Below are 27,082 nucleotides of genomic sequence, written 5' to 3'. Positions count from 1 at the left end.
CAATTAATAAAGGTCTTTACTACAATTGTTTACTGCATTAGTCTTACATTTGACAATTTCCTTATTCACAGTATCATGTTTTTGTTGCTTTATGGTATGGTTAGCGCAATACTGTTACACTGCCAGCGACTGGGTTGAATCTGGTTCTGTCTGTAAGAAGTTAGTATGTTCTCCCAGTGCCAGCATGGGCTTCCTCTGAGTGCTTTGACTTCCTCCCACCATTCGAAACATATGGGAATTGTAGGTTAATTGGGAATAATTGGATGGCATGGGTTCATGGGCCTGAAGAGCTTGTTATGGTCAAATTTAAAATTTAATTTATAACCATATAATCAAATGTCTGCCAACTTTGGAACAGTTCCTATATTTAAATGCACTAAATCTTGATGACCAGTATCTAAGCATTTCAGACTGCTGCGAGTAAGCTACCATTGTTTTCTTTAAAAAAAATAAAATCCCAGAGAAAATTTTCCACTGTCATTAATCAAGTCGATGAAACCCCTACAAGTCTCTCCAAATTTTAATTATTTCTTAAATTGTTATAGGGTTTATGCCCAACTACTTAATCTGTAATTTTATTCCATGTGCAAACTACAGTGTAGCATTTAAGAGGCTACTAGATTGACATATGAATATGCAGGGAATAGAGGAACGCATAACAGGCGCAAGCAGCAAAAATTGTTTAATTTGGGTATCATAGACATTGCGGGCTGAAGGGCCTGTTCTTGAGCTGCACTATTCCAGGACACAATCTTCGGTTCAACTTCAACTGGTTTGAACCTACCATTTTGAATCCATATTTTCTGTATGTGGCCACACTGAGCAGGATTCATATAACCATTTTGTATAGTTCAGATTTTTACTTAGTTTTGTCCAAAGCTTCCATCAGTTTATCCGATGCACATCACCACACAATATATCGTCTCCCAGTCCAGCAACAAATTTCTCCCATACCTTTCTGATCTCCCTCCCAATTTTTTTCCCCATATATTTTCCCTTCTTTTTGGTCTCCCAGCACTGCTCCTCTAGAACTCAGTTTCACTTCTGCTCCCTCGCCAAAACTTGCCTCAGCTCCAACTTGTGTCACTTTACATAACTTTATTTCCTTCAATGTTTCCTTTCCCTTTTACTCTTTGAACTGTTTTTCACATTCTACACCTCCTCACAACTTTGTGCAAAGATTTAAATTATTGCAACACTTTTTCAACTTAAAATCTTCAACTCTCTCTGCATCTATAACCTTGGCATCCATGTTATCCTTTTTTTTTTCCTTTATGGTACTTCAGATTAAATTCAACAACATTATTTTGTCCACTTTCAAGCTTTGTCAAACTCCTTTTGTGGTTTCTCAATTGAATCCCAGTACTAAATGACATATATTTTAGGAATTTATGTTTAATGAATAAACTTCTTTTCAAACAGAACTCAACCCTTACATTTCTGAAAACACAGCCACTCACCTTCCTTCACCATCTCTGCAGTTAGGGCACGAGCAGGCAACTCTTCGTAATCTTTTGCCAGGTTGAACATCTTGATCACTAGATGACTGGAGCTGTACTTGACTGAGGTTGTTAGGGCTAAGAGTGCCCAATGAAGCACCAGCAAGACCACTAACAGCTACTGTGACTGGAGTTACAGCTGTAGGCTGTACTTTTAGATGCCATTTTGTATCCCCACCTTCCTGGGTCTGCTGTTGACCTATGAAATAATATGACATTTTACTGCTATTGCATTAAAATTCCCTTTCATTTCTACTGAAGTGCCCAATTTATGTAAGCAAACTTGTTTAATTGGATTAAAAAAAACCTCAAAATTTAAACATTTATACAAATTTCAGAACTTCAGAATATTGGATGAAGAACGTCATTTCGAACTACAGCTTGTTCTGTCAGTGTAATATCGGTAATATAACCTTATCTCCCATGGAAGCTGTGAGATTGTGTATATTAAAGTTTTCTGATTTCAGATCCTAAAATTCTCCATTCCAATCTTTCATACTATGAAGGGTAGCCAATGAATTGGACTTAAGTTGCCAGGTATCACAACAAGAATGAAACCAACAGTATAATTATTTTACCAATGAGATGTAAAAATCATGAAAGAAAAAGCAATGGCATGTTTAAACAAAACAATGTTAGTTTGGAAATTCCATTCTTTCAGAGTAAATTATAATTAAAAGGTTAACTGATATTGTTCAAATAAAATTCTCTTTTTAAAAAGTTGAACCACTGAGCCTACTTTATGTGGCAATTTTAATGGGCATTTCCCATACAGTGCACATAGGGCAAACTGCTATTTTCACATGGCTAAATCACCCAGTAATGCAACAATTCAAAATTCCAATGACATCTCTTCTTTGCTACAAGTTGAGAGACAATTTACACATTCAAAAAAAAACTCAAGCATCATTAAACAATGTTTTGACATTAATATGCTCACTCACTCAATAAATAGACAGATAAACATTTACGTTATGGCCCATGATAATAAGGACATTCAGGTTCGAACTACAAGGGCTACAGTGCTGTTACAGATAGATTCATTGTCAGAGAACATACATGCTATCACATACAACCCTGCAATTTTTTTAATCCTGTGGGAGAGGCAGAATTACGACTTAATGGCAGTGCAAAAAAAAAACTGACTCAACATACACAAATAAAGAAATGTAAACATACTGGCTGTGCAATACAGAAAAAAATAAAATCAATAAACTCTTAAATAAATCCCTAATTGAGTTTGTTGTTGGAGTCGGATGGTGGAGGGGTAGCAGCTGTTCCCAAACCTGATAGTGTGAGTCTTGTGGCACCTATACCTCTTTCCGGACGGTAGCAGCGAGAACAAAGCGGGTTATGGGTGTGTGGATTCTTGATGAATGCTGCTGTCTCCAACAGCAGCATTCCCTCTTGGGTTTTACCCTCAAGCTGTGTCCACTACCTTTTGCTGGGCTTTTCATTCAGCAGTATTAGTGTCCCCATATCAGACCATGATGCAGCCGGTCAGCACTTTCTACCTCACATCTGTAGAAATTTGCCAGGATTTCTGATGTCATGTCAAACCTCCACAAATTCCTGAGGAAGTACAGATGCCGCCGACCTGCTTTCTTCATTGGTGCGTATTGGGTCCAGGAAAGATCCTCCGAGATATTGACTCTCAATTTGCTCACCTTTTCCACCTCTGATCCCCCAATAATCACTGGATCGTACACCTCTGGTTTTCTCTTTCTGAAGCCAACAATCAGCCCCTTGGTTTTGGTGACATTGAATGCGAGGTTGTTGTTGGTGCACCATTCAGCCAAGTTTTCAATCTCCCTTCTGTATGCTGACTCATTGCTTCTCTTTATACAACCCACTACTGTGGTATCATCAGTGAATGTGTAGATAGTATTGCTGCCATACTGAGCCACACAGTTGTAGGTATAAAGTTAATAGAGCAGGAGGCTAAAAGCACAGCCCTGTTGTGCAACCTGACTGAAGTTAACTTACAGTATCTGTTCAATTAAGTGATTCAAAAACAATCATGGAAATTAATGTCTCTAAATAACTGCAACTAAGAAAAAAATTGAATATAAACCACACTTGATGTTTCTGAAGGGACTCTCTTTTGCTTCTCTTTCTCATCTTGATGGTGACGCTGGGAGAATCTTTAAATGCCTTTATAGGGCAAACAAAGAAAAACAAATTTTCTATTTGTGAGAGTAATAGAATCTTAATGAAATCTGTCCCAAACAATCAATCAACCCACCAAAGTGAAAGAGTAGCATAATTACAGGATTAAATTGGGGTTTAAAAACAGTACTGTTAGATGCTCAGCAGCATCTGTGGAAAGAACAAAAAAATTACATAGCAGGTCAAAGGCACTTCTTCAGACCCTTTAAAATAAAACCAACAATTTTTCTATTCATAGAAGGAAGAAACCGCTTTTCCAGCTTTTAGTTTAGATTTGCATCATCTGAAGTTTCTTTTCTTTTACGTTTGGGATATTTACTTTTCCAACACCAGGTGGAAAACATTTTTGAACACATCTTCTAAGTGCATGAAAGATGATACAGAAAAGATGTACCAGAAAATGAAAGGCAATAGGACTTTGGGAAAAGTGCAAAGGAATACAACTCAATTAAAAGGTCTTTTCAGCCATCCTGGGCTGAATATAATTTTCTGTTTCATTGCTGATCATATACACACACTCCCCAACCTAGTCCTAAAATCTCCAGTGAAAGGAGAAACTATTCCAATTAAGAGAAAATTAGCTCAATCCCAACTTCTGAAGGCAATGAAAATCGAATTCTAAACCACGGTGATAATGATATACCATCTTTCAAGCTCTCATCTGCAGGGCATAACATTTGAATTTAAAATGAGAATTGCAATACAAACTTTCTGATAAGCTTGCAAGTCCTACACAAAATTCTTATACTTCTACAGTCATACAAAAACATCGAGACATACAACATATGCAGTTCCACATTTAAACTAAGTGCAAAGTTCACCACCTTCATGCTTTGCCTTTCTGGATACAAAATATTTAGATTAGAACAAAGCCACAGAAATGGTGCCTCCAGACCACAATCAATGAGGATTGGTAAGAACATCTTCTCCACAAACTCCATCTTTACCAGAGCACCACCTGCTCTGCTCACTTTTCATCCTACGACTGTGTGGCTCGGGAATAACACTATCTACAAATTTGCCGACGATACCACTGTAGTGCATTGAACTAAAAAAGGTGACGAGTCAGAATACAGGAGGGAGACTGAAAACTTGGCTGAATGGTGCACCAAAAACAATCTTGCATTCAATGCCACCGAGCTGATTGTTGATTTCAAGAAGGGAAAGCCAGAGGTATACAATCCAGTGATCATTGAGGGAAATCAGAAGTCGAGAGGTGAGCAAATTTAAGTTCTTGGGAATCACTATCTCAGAGGATATTTCTTGGACTAATACACTAATGGCTTCATGAATAAAGCATGTCAGCACCTCTGCTTCCTCAGGAGTTTGCAAGGTTTGTTATAACACCAGGAACCCTGGAAAACTTCTATAGATGCGTAGTAGAAAATGTGCTGACCGGTACATCAAGGTCTGGTATGAGGACACCAATATTCCTGAGCGTAAAGCCTTGAAAAAGGCAGTGGACACAGCCAAGGGCATCAAAGAAAAAACTCTCCCCACTATTGAGTACATCTACAGGGAATGCTGCTGTGGGAGAGCAACACCAATCATCAAAGATCCACACCACCCAGCTCACATTCTGTTCTGGCTGCTGCCATCAGGAAAAACATATAGGTGCCATAAGACTCACACCACCAGGTTCAGGAACAGCTGCTACCCCTCCACCATCAGACTCCTCAATGACAGTCAATCAGGGATTCAATTAAGGACACTTACTTGTGCACTTTATTCATTAAAAAAAAATTCTCTCTGTATTGCAGTCAGTTTGTTTACATTTGTTATTTGTTCACATTTCTTTATTTGTTTACAATGTATATGCTGTGTAGTTTTTTGGCACGACCAGTAAGTGGTAATTCTGCCTCGCCTGGGGAAAAAGAATCTAAGGGCGGTACGTGATGTCATGTATGTACTCTGACAATAAATCTGAAAAACTGAAATTGATTGGATTCTTTATCCAAGTTACAATTCAAATGTATGGAGTGGAGAAGCATCAACTTCATTAAAATCTTCATTTGATCACACTGCCATGCTAGTTGAGAATGTCTGCATTGAAATTCATAATGACCACTGTGCCTTAAAGTGCCAATTTAAGAGATTACCTGCTCTAATATAAACTTGGCTTGTAGTTATACCAGGATATTGTAAGATCTTTCCATCACACAGAGGTGAAATTGAACTTGCAACTTCTGAAAACACACTTGTGTCCTTGTTAACATTTATTACTCATCCAACAATCAGAAGTTGAGCTGAATTCTACAATTATGATTCTGTCTACTGTTTAGTTGTGTGGCAGCTCTCCTAGTGTTGGCACACGTGTTCAGATGTTAGTGAGGAGCACTGGGCTGCCTTTAGTATCAGAGTTGGATTCCCAGGTGGACACAAATATGATTCAATTTCTGCAATGATTTGCCACAACAGAGGTTCAATAAGCGATCTCAGATGCCACTACAACATTGCGAATCTGGAGTAACTTTGCAGATTAAATCAAATGTGGATGATTTTCCTTCCCGCTATGAAGGATAAAGAATCTGATGAGTTTTAAAATAATAATTTGTGAGTTGCATGATCATCAATTTTGTAATTTAAATGTAACATTTTCATTAATAAGATTAAAGAAGTCCTAATTCATTTAACATAACAAGTTAACATAACAATCACAGCACGGAAACAGGCCATTAGGCCCTTCTAGTCCGCACCGAACCAAACACCCCTCTCTAGTCCCACCTCCCTGCACAATGCCCATAACCCTCCATCTTCTTCTCATCCATATACCTGTCCAACCTTTTCTTAAATAATACAATTGACTCTGCCGCCACTATTTCTCCCGGAAGCTCATTCCACACGGCTACCACTCTCTGAGTAAAGAAGTTCCCCCTCATGTTACCTCTAAACCTCTGCCCCTTAATTCTTAACTCTTGTCCTCTTGTTTTAATCTTTCCTCCTCTTAACAGAAATAGTCTATCCACATCCACTCTGTCTATCCCTTTCATAATCTTAAATACTTCTATCAAATCCCCTCTCAACCTTCTACGCTCCAAAGAATAAAGACCTAATCTGTCCAATCTCTCCCTATACTCTAGATGCTTAAACCCAGGTAACATTCTGGTAAACCTTCTCTGCACTCTCTCCACTCTGTTTATATCTTTCCTATAATTAGGCGACCAGAACTGCACACAGAACTCCAAATTAGGCCGCACCAACGTCTTATACAATCTCAACATCACCTCCCAACTCCTATATTCCATGCAATGATTGATAAAGGCCAGCATACTAAAAGCCTTCTTCACCACCCTATTCACGTGAGTTTCTACCTTCAGGGAACGATGTACCATTACTCCTAAATCTTTCTGCTCTTCTGTATTCCTCAATGCTCTCCCATTTACCACGTATGTCCTATTCTGATTCTTCTTACCAAAATGAAGCACCTCACACTTATCAGCATTAAATTCCATCTGCCATTTTTCAGCCCACTTTTCTAAGCAGCCCAAATCCCTCTGCAATCCTTGAAAACCTTCTTCATTATCCACTATTCCACCTTTCTTAGTATCGTCTGCATATTTACTAATCCAATTCACCACCCCATCATCTAGATCATTAATGTATATAACGAACAACAATGGGCCCAATACAGATCCTTGAGACACACCACTGGTCATCGGCCTCTAACCTGACAGACAATTATCCACTACCACTCTCTGGCCTCTCCCTTTCAGCCAATGTTCAATCCATTTGACTATCTCAAAATTTATACCTAAAGACTGCACCTTCCTAACTAACCTTCCATGTGGTACCTTATCGAAGGCCTTACTGAAGTCCATATAGACCACATCCACTGCGCTACTCTCATCCACATTCCTAGTCACCTCTTCAAAAAATTCAATCAGATTGGTCAAACATGACCTTCCTCCCACAAATCCATGTTGAGTGCTCCTGATCAGACCCTGTCTATCCAGATGTTTATAAGTACTATCTCTAAGAATTTTCTCCATTAATTTACCTACCACAGACGTCAAACTTACAGGCCGATAGTTGCCAGGCTTCCTCCTTGAACCCTTTTTAAATAACGGAACCACATGCGCAATACGCCCATCCTCCGGCACTATCCCCATATCTAATGACATTTGAAAAATTATCGCCAGAGCCTCTGCTATTTCCTCCTTCACTTCTCTCAATGTCCTGGGGAAGATCCCGTCTGGTCCCGGAGACTTATCCACCTTTATATTCTTCAAAAGCCCTAAAACTACATATTTTGTAATCTCTATATTCCCCATATTTACCCAATTTGCTTTTTTTATCTCACATCTCCCAATATCCTTCTCCTTAGTGAATACCGAAGAAAAGAAACTGTTCAATATCTCCCCCATTTCTCTAGGCTCCACACACAGTTTTCCGCTCTCATTTTCTAAGGGACCAATTTTGTCTCTAGCTTTCCTTTTACCATTAACATATTTGTAGAACTCTTTTGGATTAGTTTTCACTCTGCCTGCCATAGTTTCCTCGTACCTTCTTTTAGCTTTCCTAATTCCTCTCTTAAGATTCCTCTTACATTCAATATATCTTTCAAACATCTCCTTAACTCCATGCTTCTTATATCTAATGTACGCCTCCCTTTTTCTTCGAACCAAGTTTCCAATATTCCTTGAAAACCACAGCTCTCTCAAACCTTTTGCCCCTCCTTTCAACCTAACAGGAACATAAAGCTTTTGCACTCTCAAAATCTGATCTTTAAAAGACTTCCATCTCTCTACTACATCCTGCCCATAAAACAAATTGTCCCAATGCACACCCTGCAAGTCCTTTCGCTTTTCCCCAAAACCTCAACCCTTGGCCCTGACTTCTCTCTTTCCATAATGACATTGAAGCTGATGGCATTATGATCACTGGACCCGAAGTGCTCGCCAACACTAACCTCCGTCTCTTGACCCATCCCATTTGCCAACAGTAGATCTAACACTGCTCCCTCTCTGGTTGGCACCTCTACATATTGTTGTAAAAAACTATCTTGCACACATTTCACAAACTCTAACCCATCCAGTCCTTTCACAGAATGTGTTTCCCAATCTATATGTGGAAAATTAAAATCTCCCATAATTACAACCCTGTGCTTATCACAAATATCTACTATCTCCCTACAGATTTGCTCCTCTAGGTCTCGGTCCGCTCCGGGTGGTCTATAATACACCCCTACAAGTGTAACCTCTCCTTTCCTACTCCTCAGTTCTACCCAAATAGCCTCCGTGGATGTGCCCTCTAATCTATCCTTCCTAGGCACCGCTGTAATATTTTCCCTGACAAGCAATGCAACCCCACCTCCTCTTGCCCCTCCGATTCTATCACACCTAAAACAACGAAACCCAGGGATATTCAGTTGCCAATCACATCCCTCCTGCAACCATGTCTCACTAATCGCTACCACATCATACTTCCAAGTATCAATCCACACCTTCAGCTCATCCACCTTTTTTTTAAACAATACTCCTGGCATTAAAATAGATGAATTTCAGAGATTTCCCAATTTTTAATCCCTGTTTTCCCTTATCTTTAATAACAACATTATTTACTTTTCCTGCCAATTGCCCTTCAACTTCTTCCAGAGCATTTCCCTTCTCTATCACCTGCCCATCCATATTCAAATACTTACTACAAACTTTCTTTGTTTGCATTCTAACCTTCTCCTTACTGCTCTGTACTATTTTGCTCCCTCCCCCCAACCATTCTAGTTTAAAGGATCCTGAGTAGCCCTAGCAAATACCTCTGCCAGGATTCTGGTCCCCCTGGGATTTAAGTGTAACCCGTCCTTACTGTACAGGTCACATCTTCCCCAAAAAAGGTCCCAGTTATCCAGAAACTTAAAACCCTGCCCCTTACTCCACCCCTTCAGCCACATGTTAATCCTCCACCTCATTCTATTTCTATTCACACTGTCACGTGGCACAGGGAGTAATCCAGAGATTACCCCCTTTGCGGTCCTTCTTTTTAACTCCCTACCTAACTGCCTGTACTCACTTCTTAGGACCTCTTCTCTATTTCTCCCTATGTCATTGGTACCTACATGTACCACGACCTCTGGCTCCTGTCCCTCCCACTTTAGGATATCCGGGACACGAGCAGCAACATCCCGGACCCTGGCAAACCACCATCCGGTTCTCCTTGCTGCGTCCGCAGAATCCCCTATCTGTCCTCTTAACTATGGAGTCTCCTACCACAATTGCCCTCCTCTTCCTTTCCCTCCCTTTCTGAGCTACAGGGGCCGACCTCGTGCCAGAGGCACAGCCACTGTCGCTCCCCCCAACCTTGATGTCCCCCTCAACAGTACTCAAAGAGGCGTACTTATTGCTGAGGGTTACATTCACAGGGCTCCTCTCTGGCACCTTATGTTTTTTTGTCCCTCTCCTAACAGTTACCCACCTTTCATTCTCCCGTGGCCCTGGCGTGACCACCTGGCTGTAACTCCTGTCTATGACTTCCTCTGTTTCCCTAACCAGCCTGAGGTCATCAAGCTGCAGCTCTAGTTCCCTAACACGGTCCCTGAGAATCTGAAGCTCGACACACCTAGTGCAGATATGGACCCGGGAGTCTGGAAGACTCCAGGACCTCCCACATCTGGCACTCCCGTCAACACATAGCCTTAACACTCATCCCTTACCCCAGTGAAGTAGTAATAAAGACTATCTTAGCTTTCTCTCCGCCTGCTTTTGCCAAAGCCTGATGAGCCAAAGCCTGGAAGTCCCACTCGCTCGCTGGGCCACTCGCTCGCTGGGCCACTCGCTCGCTGGGCCACTCGCTCGCTGGGCCACTCGCTCGCTGGGCCACTCGCTCGCTGGGCCACTCGCTCGCTGGGCCACTCGCTCGCTGGGCCACTCGCTCGCTGGGCCACTCGCTCGCTGGGCCACTCGCTCGCTGGGCCACTCGCTCGCTGGGCCACTCGCTCGCTGGGCCACTCGCTCGCTGGGCCACTCGCTCGCTGGGCCACTCGCTCGCTGGGCCACTCGCTCGCTGGGCCACTCGCTCGCTGGGCCACTCGCTCGCTGTCCCTCTTATTTATTGGCCTTTTACCAATTAACCCCTACACACTCTCCTGTACGCTCGCTCGACCAATGGCCGCCTCCGACGCAGACTCCTCCCCGCAGACCCTGGTAAGAGACATTTTTAAAAAGTTTTCTTACCTGCCCCGGACTCTTTTCTTTTCTGTCCTTCTCCTCTCTCCTTTTCTCTTCTCTCCTCTCCTCTCCCTACTGCTAGGCTCTGTCCCCAGTAAGAGTCTTTAAAAAGACCTTACCTTCCCGTCACACTCTCCTGTACGCTCTCTCGTCCAATGGCCGCCTCCGACGCCGACTCCTCCCCGCAGACCCTGGTAAGAGACTTTTTAAAAAAAAGTTTTCTTACCTGCCCCGGACTCTTTTCTAATATCAAATGCTAACAATTGCGAATCTTTGACAGTTTAGTGAGCTTGGGAGAGATTTGCAACAAGTTAAATTTTAAGTTTTTAAAATTTATACATACAGCACAGTAACAGGCCTTTTAGGCCCATGAATCTGTGCTGCCCAGTTACACCCAATTAACTGACAAACCCTAGTAGATTTTATTTTTTGACTGTGGGAGGAAACCAGAGAACCTGGAGGAAACTCAGGTAGACACAGAAAGAAGGCACAAGCTCCTTACAGACAAAGCAGGATTCAAACGCAGGTCGCTGTAATAGCATTGTGCTATCCGCGATGCTAACCATGCCAACCTTATTATTGGCATTTGGTCATCACATCCAGGTACAAATGGAAGAGGACCTTTGCGAACCTGGATTATGCCAATGAGATGAGAGTCGTTCCTCTCTGAAAGTCTGCACTCATTTACAGAAATCATATTGTCCAGGCCTGATTCTCCAGCACTCTTAGGAGAGAAGGGCTGCTCAAAACATCTATTGCACAGTTAAAAGTTTATATTCCTGGGAAGAGATAGGAATGCAATTAGAATTACTGCTTTTATTGAAGGAAAAAAATATATGGATGAGATGGGCTGGAAAAGTGTCCCAAAACTGTAATTTCAATATAATTCTATGCAATTTAGTCAAAACTAAAGAAGATAATCACGTCCACTGGTTTGTCAGTTCTATTTTAACACTTTTCAACCCTTTTTAAGAGGAAGAATCTATAATTAATTATTTATTAAACAGGATTATCTACCTTTCAAAGTTCCCATGGAATATCAGTGCACAGTTCCTCTTAACCCATGGATTAACATGGCATCAGCAACAACTGGGAAATGGCATAATCCTTTGCCAATTTTCTGAGTGCTATTTAGTTCTTTTTTTCTTCAAGAGAAGCAACTACTAATGTACTGCTATATTGCACATTTTCAGTGAAATTAACACAAAAGGATGTGGAGAGAACCCATAATTTTGTTGAGACTGACATCTTCCACAGGCTCTCACTGTATACACTTTAAATTCAACAATAGTGGTATTTGAATGGATGTTGATGAATCCACAAGATACAACTTGACCTCCTCAACCCCCCACCAGCCTTCCTAACCCTCAACTACCCCTCTCTGTTTCCCCCTCCACCACTAATCCTCTTCTAACTCCTGCAGAGTCTTCACTATCCTCTTTGATCTTCACCTCATGGAGATGGAACACTCGGTCCATATCTTTGTCCCCCACTTCACCCACACCTCAACTAGTTCCAAGCATGCCATAATGCCAAAATCTTCTGCTGTCCCAAAGTCCAATTTTTCAACATCTTCACCGAAGAGCCCTTCTCCTGACTTGAGCCTTCCTTCTCCTCTTGGATACAGTGTTCTGGTCTTCTGCCCGCTCTGGATCTTTTCAGTTCCAAATGCCAAGACATCAACAGTCTCATCTTCACCACTCTACTCACCTGTTCCAATTCTTACTCCCTCAGAGCACACTGCCTCCATTCTGTCTGCACAAACCCCAGCATCACTGTCAAACCTGCAGTCGTGGCTCTGGTGCACTGATAACTTACCAAAAGTACGTAGACAAGTCTTGGCAGATGAGAAGGCAGAGAATGTCACGCCACTACTTTAAAAGCGATGGAAGCAAATAGTTCTATATACTATAGTTCAGTTAATGCACTACCTGTAGTTGGGTAAATGTTTGAAACTATTAAGGAAGAAATAGCGTGATATCTGGGTGGGAATAGTTCCATCAGGCAGATGCAGCAGGCATTCAGGAAGGGGTGGTCATGTTTGACAATGTTACTGGAGTTCTTTGAGGATAAAACAAGCACAATGATTAGAGGGGAACAGGCAATTAAGTGTATTTGGATTTCCAGAAGGTGTTTAATTAAGTGCTGCATAAAGAATATCCATAAGATGATGCATGGAGCTGAAGATAATGTATTTGCATGAATAATAGGACTGGTTAATCAATTGAAAACAGAGTTGGGATAAATGAGTGCTTTTCTCTGGTTGGCAATCAGTGGTGAACAGAGTGCTGCAGGATCAGTGCTGGGCCAGCAACTATTCATGATATACTGTACATAACAATTTGGAAGAGGGGACTGAGTGCAACATATTCAAGTTTCTGATGACAATAAATGAAAGGGAAATTTGTGCAGAGCATGCAGAGAGATAGCGATGTGAGTGGACAAGGGCCTGTCAGATGGTGTTCAATGTTGGTAAATGCAAGGTCATTTACTTTGGAAGAAAACAAGTAGATAACATTATTATTTAAGTGATGAAGGATTGCTGCATGATGCTGTGGAGAGGGTTTGGGAGTGTTTGGGCATGAATCTCAAAAAGTTAATCTGCAGGTGCAACAGGTAATCAAGAAGGCATCATTGGATTGAATTTAAGAGGGAGGGGGTTCTGCTGTAATTGCATAGGATTCTGGTGAGGCAACACTGGGAAATTTCTGCAGAGGTGTTGTGGAAACTGTGCTGACTGGCTGCATCATGGTCTAGTATGGGAACATCAATACCCCTAAGCATAAAGCCCTCCAAAAGGTAGTGGATGCAGCCCAGGACATCACAGGAAAAACCCTCCCCTCTATTGAGTATATCTATAGGGAATGTTGCCATCGGAGAACAGCAGCAATCACCAAAGACTTACACCACCCAGCACATACGCAGGAAAAAGGAATCTCAGAGTTGTATGTGATGTCATGTTTGTATTCTAATAACAAATCTCTGAAACCTGAGTACTGTGTGTGGTTCTGGTCACCTATGCGAGAAAAGATATACTGGCTTTGGAACGGCAAAAAGAAGGCTCACCAGCTGGATTTGTGAAGGGTCATGTGACCTCTCCATCTGGAACCTGAAGGGAATGTGGATTGTGGAGGATCACGTGTGACCTCTCCATTGAAAAATTAGTCAGAAGTCACATCACCTTCCAAACAAGGTTGGACTCTGCCCACTCATTAGTGTACACCCAACCACTGGCCCCTTTAAACACTTAATGATTAGCTTTATCTTACTGTACAATAATTCCACCACGTGCAGTAGCTCTTGCTCTTTGGCCCTGAGATGAACCTAGCTCCACTCCAGGTTGCAAACTGTGGACAATGCTGGAGGAGTAGTTGGTAAGGTGTGCACTACACAGGGATCAGGACTGTTAGATAGCATTGGAGCCATGCCTATGTTAGACAAGGAACAGTGTAATGTAATCCTTGGTTGTTAAGAGTCTGTACACAGATGCTAGTATGGGTAGCGTTAAGTCCAATGTGACTGGGTTGTACTGTGCTTGTAAATCTGTACAAGTTACTGGTATCGCTAACATCAAGTCTGATGTGACTGGATTATACTGAATTTGTATTAGTGTAAGTATTTGCTAGTATCAGTAGTATTACATCCAGTATGTTAGAGATAGAGAATTTAGGTTAAAATGGCTTAAGTTAAAATGTGATGATTAATCATAAAAAGGGAAGCCAGAACGGACAGGGAGCTTACTAGCAGCCAAGGACAAAAAGTTCAGCTGGATATGTTTTTTTTTAAACATATCTTTTCATGGTCATAGTGAGAGACATGCAGGAGACAAAAGATTGATAAGAAGGGTGAGAAACAGAATTTAGTGTATGTAGAGTTCGCAGCGTACGTAACGAACGTGATAATTAAAAATGCAGTTGTACTTAGAATGCTTTTGCAATACTAACCAATTAAAACAGTATTAATAAGAAGGGGAAGGGCAAACAACAAGGGTATAAAAATCAATGCACTGTATGTATCGGGGCTTAACTGGTGAGAAGCCAGTTGAGTCCAACTCTGCAGACTTGTAAATAAAGCTTGTCGTGTCATCAGTTTTAAAGAGACTCATGTGTGAGAAGTTTTATTTCTGACAAATGGGGGCTCGTCCGGGATCTACACTCCGGCCGTGAGGGGAGGCGAGAAGAGGGACATCGGAGGTGGTGCACCCCGCTGAGTTCAGCGGCTCCTAGTCCCTTGCTCGTCGCTTTGGGCGGCTTGAGCGAGTGGTATCCGGACAAGGTGACACGACAAGACGGAGAGGAGAAGGGTGACGTTTCAATCCCCGAGAAGACACCGGTAAGTGACGACTTACGATTGTGGTGTGGGGATTGGGTAACAGGTGTAACGGGATACACCTGTTTGGATAAAAAAAACCTAACGTAATAGATCAGGTATAGAGCTTTTGTCGTGGCGTGAGGACCCTGTCGTGGGACTCTAGGATAGACCCCAGGGAAACCTCGGCGGTAACCGAAGGAGGGACAGCACCTCCGACGAAGTGCCGAGAAGAGAGGGGTCGACCCCAGGGAAACCTCAGCGGTAACCGAAGGAGGGACAGTACCTCCGACGAGGCGTCTGAGAAGAAGGGAGTAGGGTCCAGAACGAGAGGGTCCTCAGCAACGATAAACGGATCTAGGTGGGAAAATGGGAGGATCAAAATCTAAGGGCTCGTCTGAAAATTCAGGACAATTCCTGGGAGTTCCCCTTGACAGCCCTTTGGGGAGAATGTTTGAAAATTGGGATAGTAAAAGATATCGAGACAAAAACAAGAAAAAGATGGTTCAATATTGTCTCCTTTGGTCGAAACAACCTATTAAAGGTTCCTCGGTCTGGTGGCCGAAATTTGGATCTGATGAGGATTGGGTTAGACAAGCATTAAACATATATGTAAATTCGAGACCAAAGGTGAATCAAGAAGAGTCAGCATATGCATTTTGTTGGGTTCCCTGGCCAGGATCCTTAACAAAATGTTTTAAATTGAGGGTAGCGGGAGAAAAGAAGTGGGAACCTCTGGACAACCTTCCCCCTCCTTATATTCCCCCGGTGCCTACTGCGCCCGAGGAAAGCTCATTACCGGAGGGGAAAGGTGATGAATCTGATTGCCCCAAAAGGGGCCGGGAAAAAAAGAATGAATTAAGGGAGTCGGACCCTAAACTTCCACCGGTAAACCGACCCTGGACAAGATCCCAGACTGGTCCAGGACCATCAAAGTTTTCAGTAAGCCTAAATCCCCTGAGGGAAGTTCCTATGGGAGGATCGGGAGGGGGAACGGGATATGTGAATGTTCCCCTAACTAGTACAGAGGTGCGGGGATTTAAGAAAGAAATGAAAAAGTTATTGGAAGATCCTATAGGACTGGCCGAACAGCTCGACCAATTCCTGGGACCAAACACATATACATGGGAAGAGATGCAGGCAATAATGGGAACATTATTCTCACCCCAGGAGAGGCAGATGATTCGACGGGCTGCCCTCCTCATGTGGGAATATGAACAACCTGGGGACCCCAGACCCCATGAACAAAAATATCCCTTAAATGAACCCAGGTGGGACAAACGAACACCCGAGGGATTGGCAAGTATGAGACAATATAGAGAGTGGACAATTAAAGGGATACGGGAGGCTGTGCCAAAGGGTCACAATTTCACCAAGGCATTTGGGAACCACCAGGGGAAAGACGAGTCCCCTACTGATTTCTTGGAGAGGGTGAGAAAGAATGTCCAACAGTATGCGGGCGTGGACCCTAGTACACCAATGGGTGAACAGCTTATTCGAATTGAATTTGTTTCCAAATCATGGCAGGACATTAGAAAGAAACTAGAAAAGGAGGAGGACTGGAGCGAAAAACCCCTAAGCGACCTGTTAAAAAAGGCGCAAAAAGTATATGTGCAGAGAGAAGAAGAAGATCAAAAGAGGGCGACAAAGGTTATGGACTATCCGACAGATGAATGCCGAATCCAGAGGGGAAAGAAAACAAAACCTTCCTCTAAACAATCCAAGATATCCAAGAGAGGGAAGACCCCGGAGGTTCGTTAAGTGCTATTACTGCAATGAGGAAGGACACTTTAAGAGGGAATGCCCCCGATACAAGAGGGAATTGCGTGCCCTCGAACTTATGGAAGAAGATTAGGGGGGTCAGGGGTTCCAAATGTTGGGGACCAAGTATAAGAGGGAACCCCTGGTAAAACTAAAAATTGGTCCCAAGGGAGAAGAGGTGGTGTTTATGGTGGACACAGGAGCGGAACGAAGTAGTGTAATAACTGTGCCAATCGGGACTGAACCTGTAAAAAGTAATTTAAAAATTTCTGGGATAGAAGGGGCTCCCAGAATGGTATCAATAATTCCCCAAGTAACAGTGAAACTGGAAGAGAGAGAAGGGGTACAAGACCTCTTGTTGTTACCGTCGGCTGGATTTAACCTCCTAGGAAGGGACTTACAGGCTCTCCTAGGTTTGGGTGCTCTCCCTGTGGACGGAGAAGTGCGAGTCCACCTCTGTGCTCTAAAGGAAGAGGATGAACGGCAGATTGATGAGAGAGTCTGGTATAAGGAGGGAAATCGAGGAGGTCTGGACATCCCACCTTTACATGTCACATTAATACCAGGTCATCAGCCGGTAAGGAAACGTCAGTATCCTATTTCTTTGGAAGGGAGCAAAGGGCTACAGCCGGTAATTGAGACTCTAATATGAGACGGACTATTAGAAGAATGCATGTCACCTTATAACACCCCTATACTCCCAGTGAAAAAGTCAGATGGATCCTATCGCCTAGTTCAGGATCTAAGAAGTTTGAATGCTATTGTTCAGACCCGCCACCCAGTGGTGCCTAATCCCTATACTATTATGAGTCGGATTCCCCCAGACCATGAGTGGTTTAGTGTTATCGACTTGAAGGATGCCTTCTGGACGTGTCCATTAGAAGAGGAAAGTAGAGATATGTTCGCGTTTGAATGGGAAAATCCATGGACAGGTAGACGGAGACAGCTTCGGTGGACTGTATTGCCCCAAGGGTTCACTGAATCTCCGAACCTGTTTGGACAAATGCTAGAACAAATCCTGGCGGACTATCCACAATCTGATGATTCCCAACTAATGCAGTATGTGGACGATTTACTATTATCAGGACCCAAGGAACAAGAAATGAGGGGAGATACAATTAGACTCTTGAATTATCTGGGGAAAAAGGGTCTACGGGTGTCCAGGAACAAGTTACAGTTCGTTGAGAGAACTGTGGTATATCTGGGACACCAGATAAGTAAAGGACAGAAACGGATTACCCCTGAACGGATTGCGGGAATCACTAGAATGCCGTTACCCCGTAATAAGAAGGAAATAAGACAATTCCTGGGACTCTTAGGTTACTGTAGGACCCACAATCCCTGGCTTAGTAGAATCCACGAGACTACCCGGAAGCTGGTCAGCACAGTCCTGTGAACTATATGCCTTGCAGAGAGCCCTCAGAATACTGGCAGAGAAAACTGGAACGATTTACACTGATTCCAAATACGCATACGGGGTAGTGCATACCTTTGGTAAGATCTGGAAGGAGCGTGGTCTAATTACATCAAGAGGAAAGGAATTGGCACACGAACAGATGATTACTCTGACTTTAGAATCCTTGACATTACCCCAGGAAATAGCAGTGGTCTACATACCAGGCCATCAGAGGGGAGATACCCCGACAGCAATTGGAAACAGACTGGCTGATGAAGAAGCCAAAAGGGCAGCAATGCAACAAGAAGTCCGTTTGCTGACCTTAATCCCAATAAGACAAGGCATAAAGAAGGCTCCCATTTTCACTGCTAAGGAAGAAAAGGACATGGCGCAAGCCAGCTGCCTGATGGAACATGGAAGACACCAGATGGAAGAATGGTTCTAAATAAAGAAATAACTCGCAATATTTTAAAACACCTGCATCATCAGACCCACTGGGGCACCCAAGCCTTATGTGACACAGTGCTTTGAGAATATGTGTGTAAGGGAATCTACACCTTGGCCCAACAGGAGGTGCAGAACTGTCACCTATGCACAAAAATTAATAAGAAGATAATGAGGACAGGGACCATGGGAGGTCAACCATTAGCCATACGCCCTTTTCAAAGTATCCAGATCGACTTCACAGAGTTACCTCAAGTCCAAAGATGGAAGTATCTGTTGGTGGTAATAGATCACTTTACCCAATGGGTGGAAGCCTTCCCAACAGTAAATGCTACAGCCTCTACAGTAGCTCGCCTCCTCCTAGAGCAGATAATCCCCAGATATGGTATAATGGATTCTATAGACTCAGACAGGGGTCCACATTTTTGTTCAAAAATCCAGCAATTGATTTGTAATGCATTACAGGTCTCTTGGAAATTGCATACCCCTTGGCATCCACAAAGCTCAGGGAGGGTTGAACGTATGAATGGAACCCTAAAAATGCAATTGACAAAATTAATGGTGGAAACTAAAATGCCTTGGATAAAGTGTCTGCCCCTGGCTTTATTGAGAATTCGTACTGCCCCACGAAAAGATGTAGGGTTGTCCCCTTATGAAATGATGTTTGGGCTTCCCTTCTGGAGTACAGTTGAGGGGTGTCCCACCTTGGGGGAAGGGGATATATTTGTTAGGAACTATTTACAGGCACTGTCACGCTCTCTTACAGATTTACGAAAGAGAGGACTATTGGCACAAACACCGCCTCTAGACTTTTCTTTACACAAAGTGGAACCAGGAGACTGGATTCTCATCAAGACCTGGAAAACTGAAAAACTCCAGCCCCAGTGGGAAGGTCCATACCAAGTTCTCTTAACTACAGAGGCTGCAGCACGAACAAGAGAGAAGGGGTGGACACACGCATCCAGATTTAAGGGACCTGTAGAGGCGCCTCAGGACCCTGATACGAACTCAGATTGGACTTGTGTTCCTGGAGAAAAACCTCTTACCTTGCGATTTTGCAGAAAGACTTGATTCACAATGTTATTGTTATGTTCTTTGATTTTTCTTAGTTTGCCTATGTCTTTATCAGGTGTGAAATGTAAGAAATGCAGAGACACAGTGGTCCTGTTTCAGGACCGCACTTGGGGAAGAAAGGAGGGTAATTTTATTTCCCATACCTCAGTTCCTGAGAAATGCTGGGCAGAAAATACCACCCAACATCCATATACCCCTTGTGTGGAAAAAGAAGGAAATAATATGGGTCATTATATACAGATTCCTAATACCACTCCTTTCCCTCTTAACGGTTGGAAGGGTGACTCAGGCCCACCATGCCCTGATGGACTCTGGTTTTGCATACACCAGCGTACTGTTCCAATAAGAGATTCCACTCCACACTCAAAAGTGCCTGCCCCTTTAAGACAGCCGGACTTAGTTCGAGTCCATCCAAATAACCATGAAAGTTTCGGTCACGCAGTTGGGGGAGATAACCTTTTTGTTGATCTTGCAACTAGAATTGCAGGAACTTTTAATGTAACCAATTGTTGGGTCTGCGGGGGTCCACGGATGTCAGAGCAATGGCCTTGGTGGGAGGAGTCCCTCAATTCATTGACCATGATTTCCCGAATTTGGACAACTAACCGAACGAGATCAAGAGAAACTTGGTCTCTATCTCTTACGTCCCCTCTGGTTTTTATTGTCTCTCACGAACCGGCAAATACCCAGTAGGAAAAAGTCCCTGCAAGGCTGTATGGATTTGCATTTCGCCTGGTAATTTCATTTGGTTTCCTAAACCCCTGACTTGGTTCTTATCCACTGTTTTTAAAACTAATTCAGCTTTGGAATTGTACCAGTTCCACCATCACAGGACCATACCAATCAAACCCCATTCTTAAGAGTTTGGGAACGGGGATATGGAGTATCCCCAAATGGATTATTCTGGGTATGTGGTAATAAAGCTTATACTTGTCTCCCCTTACAGTGGAGTGGAACTTGTTTCCTAGGAATAATCCGCACAGAATTTTTCCTCCTACCCCACGATCACGGTCATAAATTAGGAGTGAAGATTTTTGATACATTACACCATCAGCCCCGCTCTAGCACGGTACATTTGGGACAATGGGGAGATGATTGGCCTCCAAAACGCACAATTCAATATTATGGTCCCGCTACATGGGCTTAAGATGGATCCTGGGGTTATCGTACTCCTATTTATATGTTAAATCGCATTATTCGCTTGCAAGCAGTCCTTGAAATTGTTACAAATCAAACAGCTCTAGCCCTGCAATTACTTGCATCCCAGCAAGGTCAAATGCGCTCTGCTATATATCAGAACCGTCTGGCCCTAGACTATCTTCTAGCCACAGAAGGAGGTGTATGTGGAAAGCTTAATTTGACTAACTGCTGCTTACAGATTGATGATAATGGCCAAGCCATTCGAAAAATCGCTGATAATATTCGTACTTTGCCCCATGTACCGGTTCAAACCTGGCATCCTTTTGCAAAATTAAATTGGATGGACAAATGGTTTGGAGGAACCTGGTGGCGTACCTTATTGTGGGTCATCGGAGGTATTTTATTCCTCCTACTTGTTTTGCCCTGTATTATTCCCTGTCTACGCAGCCTGGTGATTTCCATGGTCCAACAGGCTATGCAACCAGGGGAACTGGGAGATCCCGTTAGAATTTTACTTCAGCACGAAATTAATTTATCATGAGACGTTTCTCTTCCCCGAGTTAAAATCCCCATTTATATATATAATACACACATTTTAAAGAGAGAAAGGGGTGGATTGTTAGAGATAGAGAATTTAGGTTAAAATGGCTTAAGTTAAAATGTGATGATTAATCATAAAAAGGGAAGCCAGAACGGACAGGGAGCTTACTAGCAGCCAAGGACAAAAAGTTCAGCTGGATATGTTTTTTTTAAAACATATCTTTTCATGGTCATAGTGAGAGACATGCAGGAGACAAAAGATTGATAAGAAGGGTGAGAAACAGAATTTAGTGTATGTAGAGTTCGCAGCGTACGTAACGAACGTGATAATTAAAAATGCAGTTGTACTTAGAATGCTTTTGCAATACTAACCAATTAAAACAGTATTAATAAGAAGGGGAAGGGCAAACAACAAGGGTATAAAAATCAATGCACTGTATGTATCGGGGCTTAACTGGTGAGAAGCCAGTTGAGTCCAACTCTGCAGACTTGTAAATAAAGCTTGTCGTGTCATCAGTTTTAAAGAGACTCATGTGTGAGAAGTTTTATTTCTGACACAGTATGACTGATAATATCGTGTTTTGTGATTGAGAGAATTAGTTAGTGTTATCCCTGTTGCAATCCCCTTGCGTGTTTTAATAAAGATTCTTCCTGTATTCAACGGTGTCCAGATTCATTGCTATTTGCATCCACTGCACTTTTCCCTTCCCGCACAACATATGGGGGTTAATCTAAGAGGAGAGATGGAGTCATCTGGGAATCTACTTGCTGGAATTCAGAGAGGGAATCTTACAAAACCATATAATTATGAAAGAAATAGATAAAAGAGTCAGGAAAGTTGTTTCCACTGGTAGGTGAGACTAGAACCAAGGTACATAGCCTCAAGATTCAGGGGAGTAGAAGGAGGACAGAGATGAGAAAGAACTGCTTTTCTTAGAGAGAGTGAATCTGTGCAAATTTTTTGCCCAAGCAAGCAGTTGGGCTGCCTCATTAAATATAGTTAAGAAATAGATTTTTGCAGAGTCGGGGAATTAAGGAAAAGGCGGGAAGGTGCAGCAGAGTCCACAACCAGATCAGCCATGATCTTATTCAATGACAGAGTATGCACAACTTGTGTGAATTTCCATTACTGAAATAGCCATTATGGAATTCACACATTTCACCTAATGTAAATACACTCAGCTCATGGTACAGTTTTTGTTTAAAAAAAACAAAAATCTCTCAACAACACATTTCACGGAGGAGTCACGTGATGGAGTAGTGGCCGGTAGGAGAATACCAGCCCTCTCCAGAAAAGAAGAAATAAAGTGAAGAAAACACAAAGTTCAAGAAACATAAAACACAACAAATAAAAGATAAAGGTGTGGAGAAAATAAAGAAAATGGCACCCAAGAAAGAAAAAGCAAAAATGGGAAAAAAAGAAAAGACGCTGGAAAAGAAAGGAGAAGGCCTTACCTGCATAAAGAGACAGGGAGCCGCCATGGAGAGAGGAGCCCGCTCCCCAAGGTTAGTGGCGACCCCACAGAGTCACGACCTCCTGACCGCGGGACTGCAAAAATGGCTCTCTGAGCCAAACAGAAGTGCGCAACTGCGCACACCAAGGAAAAAGAAAACACCGACAGGAGAGGGCCCAGCTGAGGAGTGAAGTTATACAGCGCGACCAGCTGAGGGATGCCCGACAGCGGGGCTCTCAGCTGGAAGAAGAGGAAAGCAACAGGAAAGGGAGTGATAGGAAAGAAAAACAGCAACAGGAAGCCCAACAGATAACTAGCCCAGAAGAAGAGGACCAACAGCAAGAAGCTATGCAAAAAAACACCCAGCAAACTGAGACAAGCAGCTCAACAAGAAAGTCAGAAGAGACACCGACACAAGAAAAAGAAGTAGAAGACACAAACACAGGTGCAGCACAGAAGAAGACGACCAAGCTCTGCACAGAGGAATCAAAGGACAGTATATAGATATAAAAAACATTTTCAAGAACAAATGAAAGCATTAAAAGAATGGTTGATATTCAAATTTAGTGAAATTAAAAGAAAAATGAAAAGTACAGAAGAAAAAATGAGTAGAATAGAGCTGGTCATGACAGAAATAAGGAAAAGATTAGAAAATGTGGAAGAATGAGAAATGGCTGTAGAAATGGAAGTGAATGACTTAAGAAGAAAATTGGAAGATAGTGACAAAAATGTTAAAGAGTCACAAGAGTTGTTAGCTTAGAAGATTGATATAATGGAAAACTATAGTAGGCGAAACAACATAAAGATAGTGGGCCTAAAGGAAGATGAAGAAGGCAAAGATATGAAAGAACTTATAAAAGAATGGATCCCAAAGGTCCTGGGAATGCCAGAAATACAGGAAGGAATGGAAATAAAAAGGGCACACAGAACACTAGCCCCGAAACCACAGTCACAAGAAAAACCAAGATCCGTTTTAGTAGAATTTCTGAGATACACGACGAGATAATATATTGGAGAGGACAAGGAATAAAATTAGAGAAGACAAAAAACCATTGTAATACAAGGGTCAAAAAACATTTTTTTTTAACTCAGACATAAGTTTTGAACTCTTAAAGAAGAGGAAGGGGTTTAACACAGCAAAATAGATACTATGGAAAAAAGGCTATAAATTTATGTTAAGATATCCAGCTGTGCTTAAAATATTTATCCCGGGGGAGCAAAACAGATTTTTTTCAGATCCAGAGAAAGCACGAGAATTTGCAGAATGCCTGCAGGACAGAAGGAGAGATGAAGAGATGTAACAAGAACGAAGAATGACGACAAACTACATATAAAGATGTAAAAATAATGTATAAGTAAGAACTAAAGAAGGGAAAGAAAAGGAAAGAGGGAGAAAAAAATGGAGGGGGAAAAAAAAGAGGGTGAGCTTTGTTAAATGTGAAGATAAAAGCTTTTTCTGGAGGGGGTTGGGTGAGAGAGAATAACAGTCACTGCGAAATCAGTTGACGCTTACGAGCAGGTTCGCAATCCAAATGGAGAGGGGAGTTGTGGTTGCCCGGCAAGGGACAAGGGCAACTCAGAGGGGGGGGGGAACACTTTGGGTTAAGGGAATTTTAGATGTGGGAGTTGTTGAAGTATTTTATGTTTTATAAGTGTTGTCATACATTGAGTACAAATAGGCAAAATTGAGAGATGAAAATGGGGAAAAGGGGAAAGAAAGGTGGTGGTGAGGAAGCGGAAATGAGGTGTAAACAGAGTATGAGATGGCCATATTGAACTATATGACTATAAATATTAATGGAATACATAACCAAATTAAAAGGAAGAGGCTATTAAATTTACTGAAAAAAGAAAAAAAATAGATATAGCATTTGTGCAGGAAACACATCTAACTGAAGTGGAACGTAATAAATTAAGGAGAGACTGGGTAGGGCACGTAATGGCAGCATCATATAATTCAAAAGCCAGAGGTGTAGCTATATTAATCAATACAAATGCACCAATCAAAATAGAGGAGGAACTAATAGATAAAGCAGGGAGGTATGTAAATGATAAAGTGTCAGATATATTCAGAATTCTGGAATTTGGTCAATATAAATGCACCTAATGAAGAGGATCAAAAATTTATGAAAGATATTTTTTTGAAGATTGTAGATAGGCAGGGGAATATATTGATAGGAGGGGATTTTAACCTTAATTTGGACCCAAAGTTGGATAAAACTGGACAAAAGACTAGCAAAAAGAATAAAGTGGCCAAATTTATGGTTAAATCAATGCAGGAAATGCAACTTATGGATATATGGAGGAGGCAGCACCCAAGGGAGAAGGAATACTCATATTATTCGAGTAAACATAAAACATACTCAAGGATTGACATGTTCCTGTTGTCAGCCCATATTCAAGGGAGAGTTAGGAAAATGGAATATAAAGCTAGATTGCTATCTGATCATTCACCCCTGTTATTAGCAATAGAACTGGAGGACATCCCACCAAGAACATATAGATGGAGATTAAACTCCATGCTACTTAGGCAGGAATTTAGAGCATTTATTGAACGCAAAATTAAAATGTACTTTGAAATAAATACGGAATTAGTGAAAGACAAATTTATATTATGGGATGCAATGAAAGCCTTCATCAGAGGGCAGATAATTAAGTTATGTAACTAAGATGAAAAAGGACTACAATCGGGAAATAGAACAGTTGGAAAGGAAAATAGTAAGTACAGAAAAAGAACCAGCAACAAGGGAAGATACAACAAAAAGAGAATTGGCGGACAAAAAAATAAAATATGAAACATTACAAACGTATAAAGTGGAGAAGAACATAATGAAAATAAAGCAGAAGTATTACAAGTTAGGAGAAAAAAAAACACACAAAATATTAGCCTGGCAACATAAAACAGAACAAGCTAAAATAACTTTATTGGCATTAAAGAAAAAGGACAAACAAATTACATACAACTCAACAGAGATTAATGAAAACTTTAAGGAATTCTATGAACAATTATACAGAACTGAGAACGAGGGGAAAGAAGACAAAACAGATGAGTTTTTAGCTAAAATTGAACTATCGAAATTGCAAGAAGAGGAGCAAAACAAATTGATAAAGCCATTTGAAATAGAGGAAATACAGGATATATTAAAAAAGCTGCCGAACAATAAAACACCCGGAGAAGATGGACTCTCAATAGAATTCTATTAAACATTTAAAGAATTATTAATTCCTCCTCTCCTGGAAGTAATGAACCAGACAGAAGTAACACAAAACTTGCCAAATTCATGTAAAACGGCAATAATTACAGTAATACCAAAGACAGGGAAGGATCCACTAATACCAGCATCATATAGACCAATATCTCTACTTAATTCAGATTATAAGATAATAGCAAAACTATTAGCAAACAGATTGGCCGACTGTGTACCAAAAAATAGTAAAACAAGATCAAACTGGATTTATTAAGAAAAGATGAACAGCAGATAATGTCCGTAAGTTCATTAATTTAATCCTTGCAGTTCAAGGAAATAAGATACCAACAGTGACTGTTGCTTTAGATGCAGAAAAAAGCCTTTGACAGGGTAGAATGGAATTATTTATTCCAAGTATTACAGAGGTTCAACCTACCAGAAAAATATATTAATTGGATTAAAGCATTATTTAAGGGACCAATGGCGAAGGTGACAGTAAATGGATATGTATCGAACCAATTTAAATTAAGTAGGTCAACTAGGCAGCAGGGATGTCCACTATCTCCCTCACTATTCACTTTAGCAATAGAACCATTGGCAGAACTGATAAGAACAGAAAATAAAAGTGATAAAAATAAAGGAGGAGTATAAATCAGTTTATTTTCAGATGACATCATAGTATACTTAACAGAACCAGAAATATCAATAAACGAACTACATAAGAAATTGAAGGAATATGAAGAAATATTGGGGTACAAGAACAATGTAAATAAAAGTGAAGTGATGCCAATGAATAATGCATATTACACCAAGTTTAGAAAAGAATCACCATTTAAATGCAAACACAAGCAATCCGATACCGAGGTATTAGATTAGATAATAATTTAGGCCACATATACAAATTAAATTATCAGCCATTACTGAAGAAATTATAGGATGACTTAGAACA

General features: G+C 41.5%; 1 protein-coding gene and 1 long non-coding RNA gene across 7 annotated transcripts in view; one reads left to right on the top strand and one right to left on the bottom strand.

Annotated features, from left to right (window-relative positions):
- Positions 1-27,082, bottom strand: part of LOC138751513 (transcription factor Sp4-like) — a 118,588-nt gene that overhangs the window by 69,438 nt on the left and 22,068 nt on the right. For 4 of the 6 annotated variants that reach the window (XM_069913865.1, XM_069913861.1, XM_069913864.1 and 1 more), the window contains exon 4: positions 1,461-1,698. The exons of the other annotated variants lie outside the window; for them this stretch is intronic. In XM_069913865.1, coding sequence (XP_069769966.1) covers positions 1,461-1,698 — 238 coding nt within the window. The remainder of the gene's footprint in view (positions 1-1,460; positions 1,699-27,082) is intronic. 6 annotated transcript variants of the gene reach the window in all.
- Positions 14,483-22,017, top strand: LOC138751517 (uncharacterized). The gene is made up of 2 exons (XR_011350024.1): positions 14,483-15,160; positions 19,504-22,017. It is a non-coding gene; the product is annotated as an uncharacterized lncRNA (long non-coding RNA).

The sequence above is a fragment of the Narcine bancroftii genome, chromosome 1 (assembly GCF_036971445.1).
Source record: "Narcine bancroftii isolate sNarBan1 chromosome 1, sNarBan1.hap1, whole genome shotgun sequence".
Taxonomy (NCBI): domain Eukaryota; kingdom Metazoa; phylum Chordata; class Chondrichthyes; order Torpediniformes; family Narcinidae; genus Narcine; species Narcine bancroftii.
The sequence above is the reverse complement of the archived record's forward strand: the minus strand, read 5'-3'. Positions and strand labels throughout refer to the sequence as shown.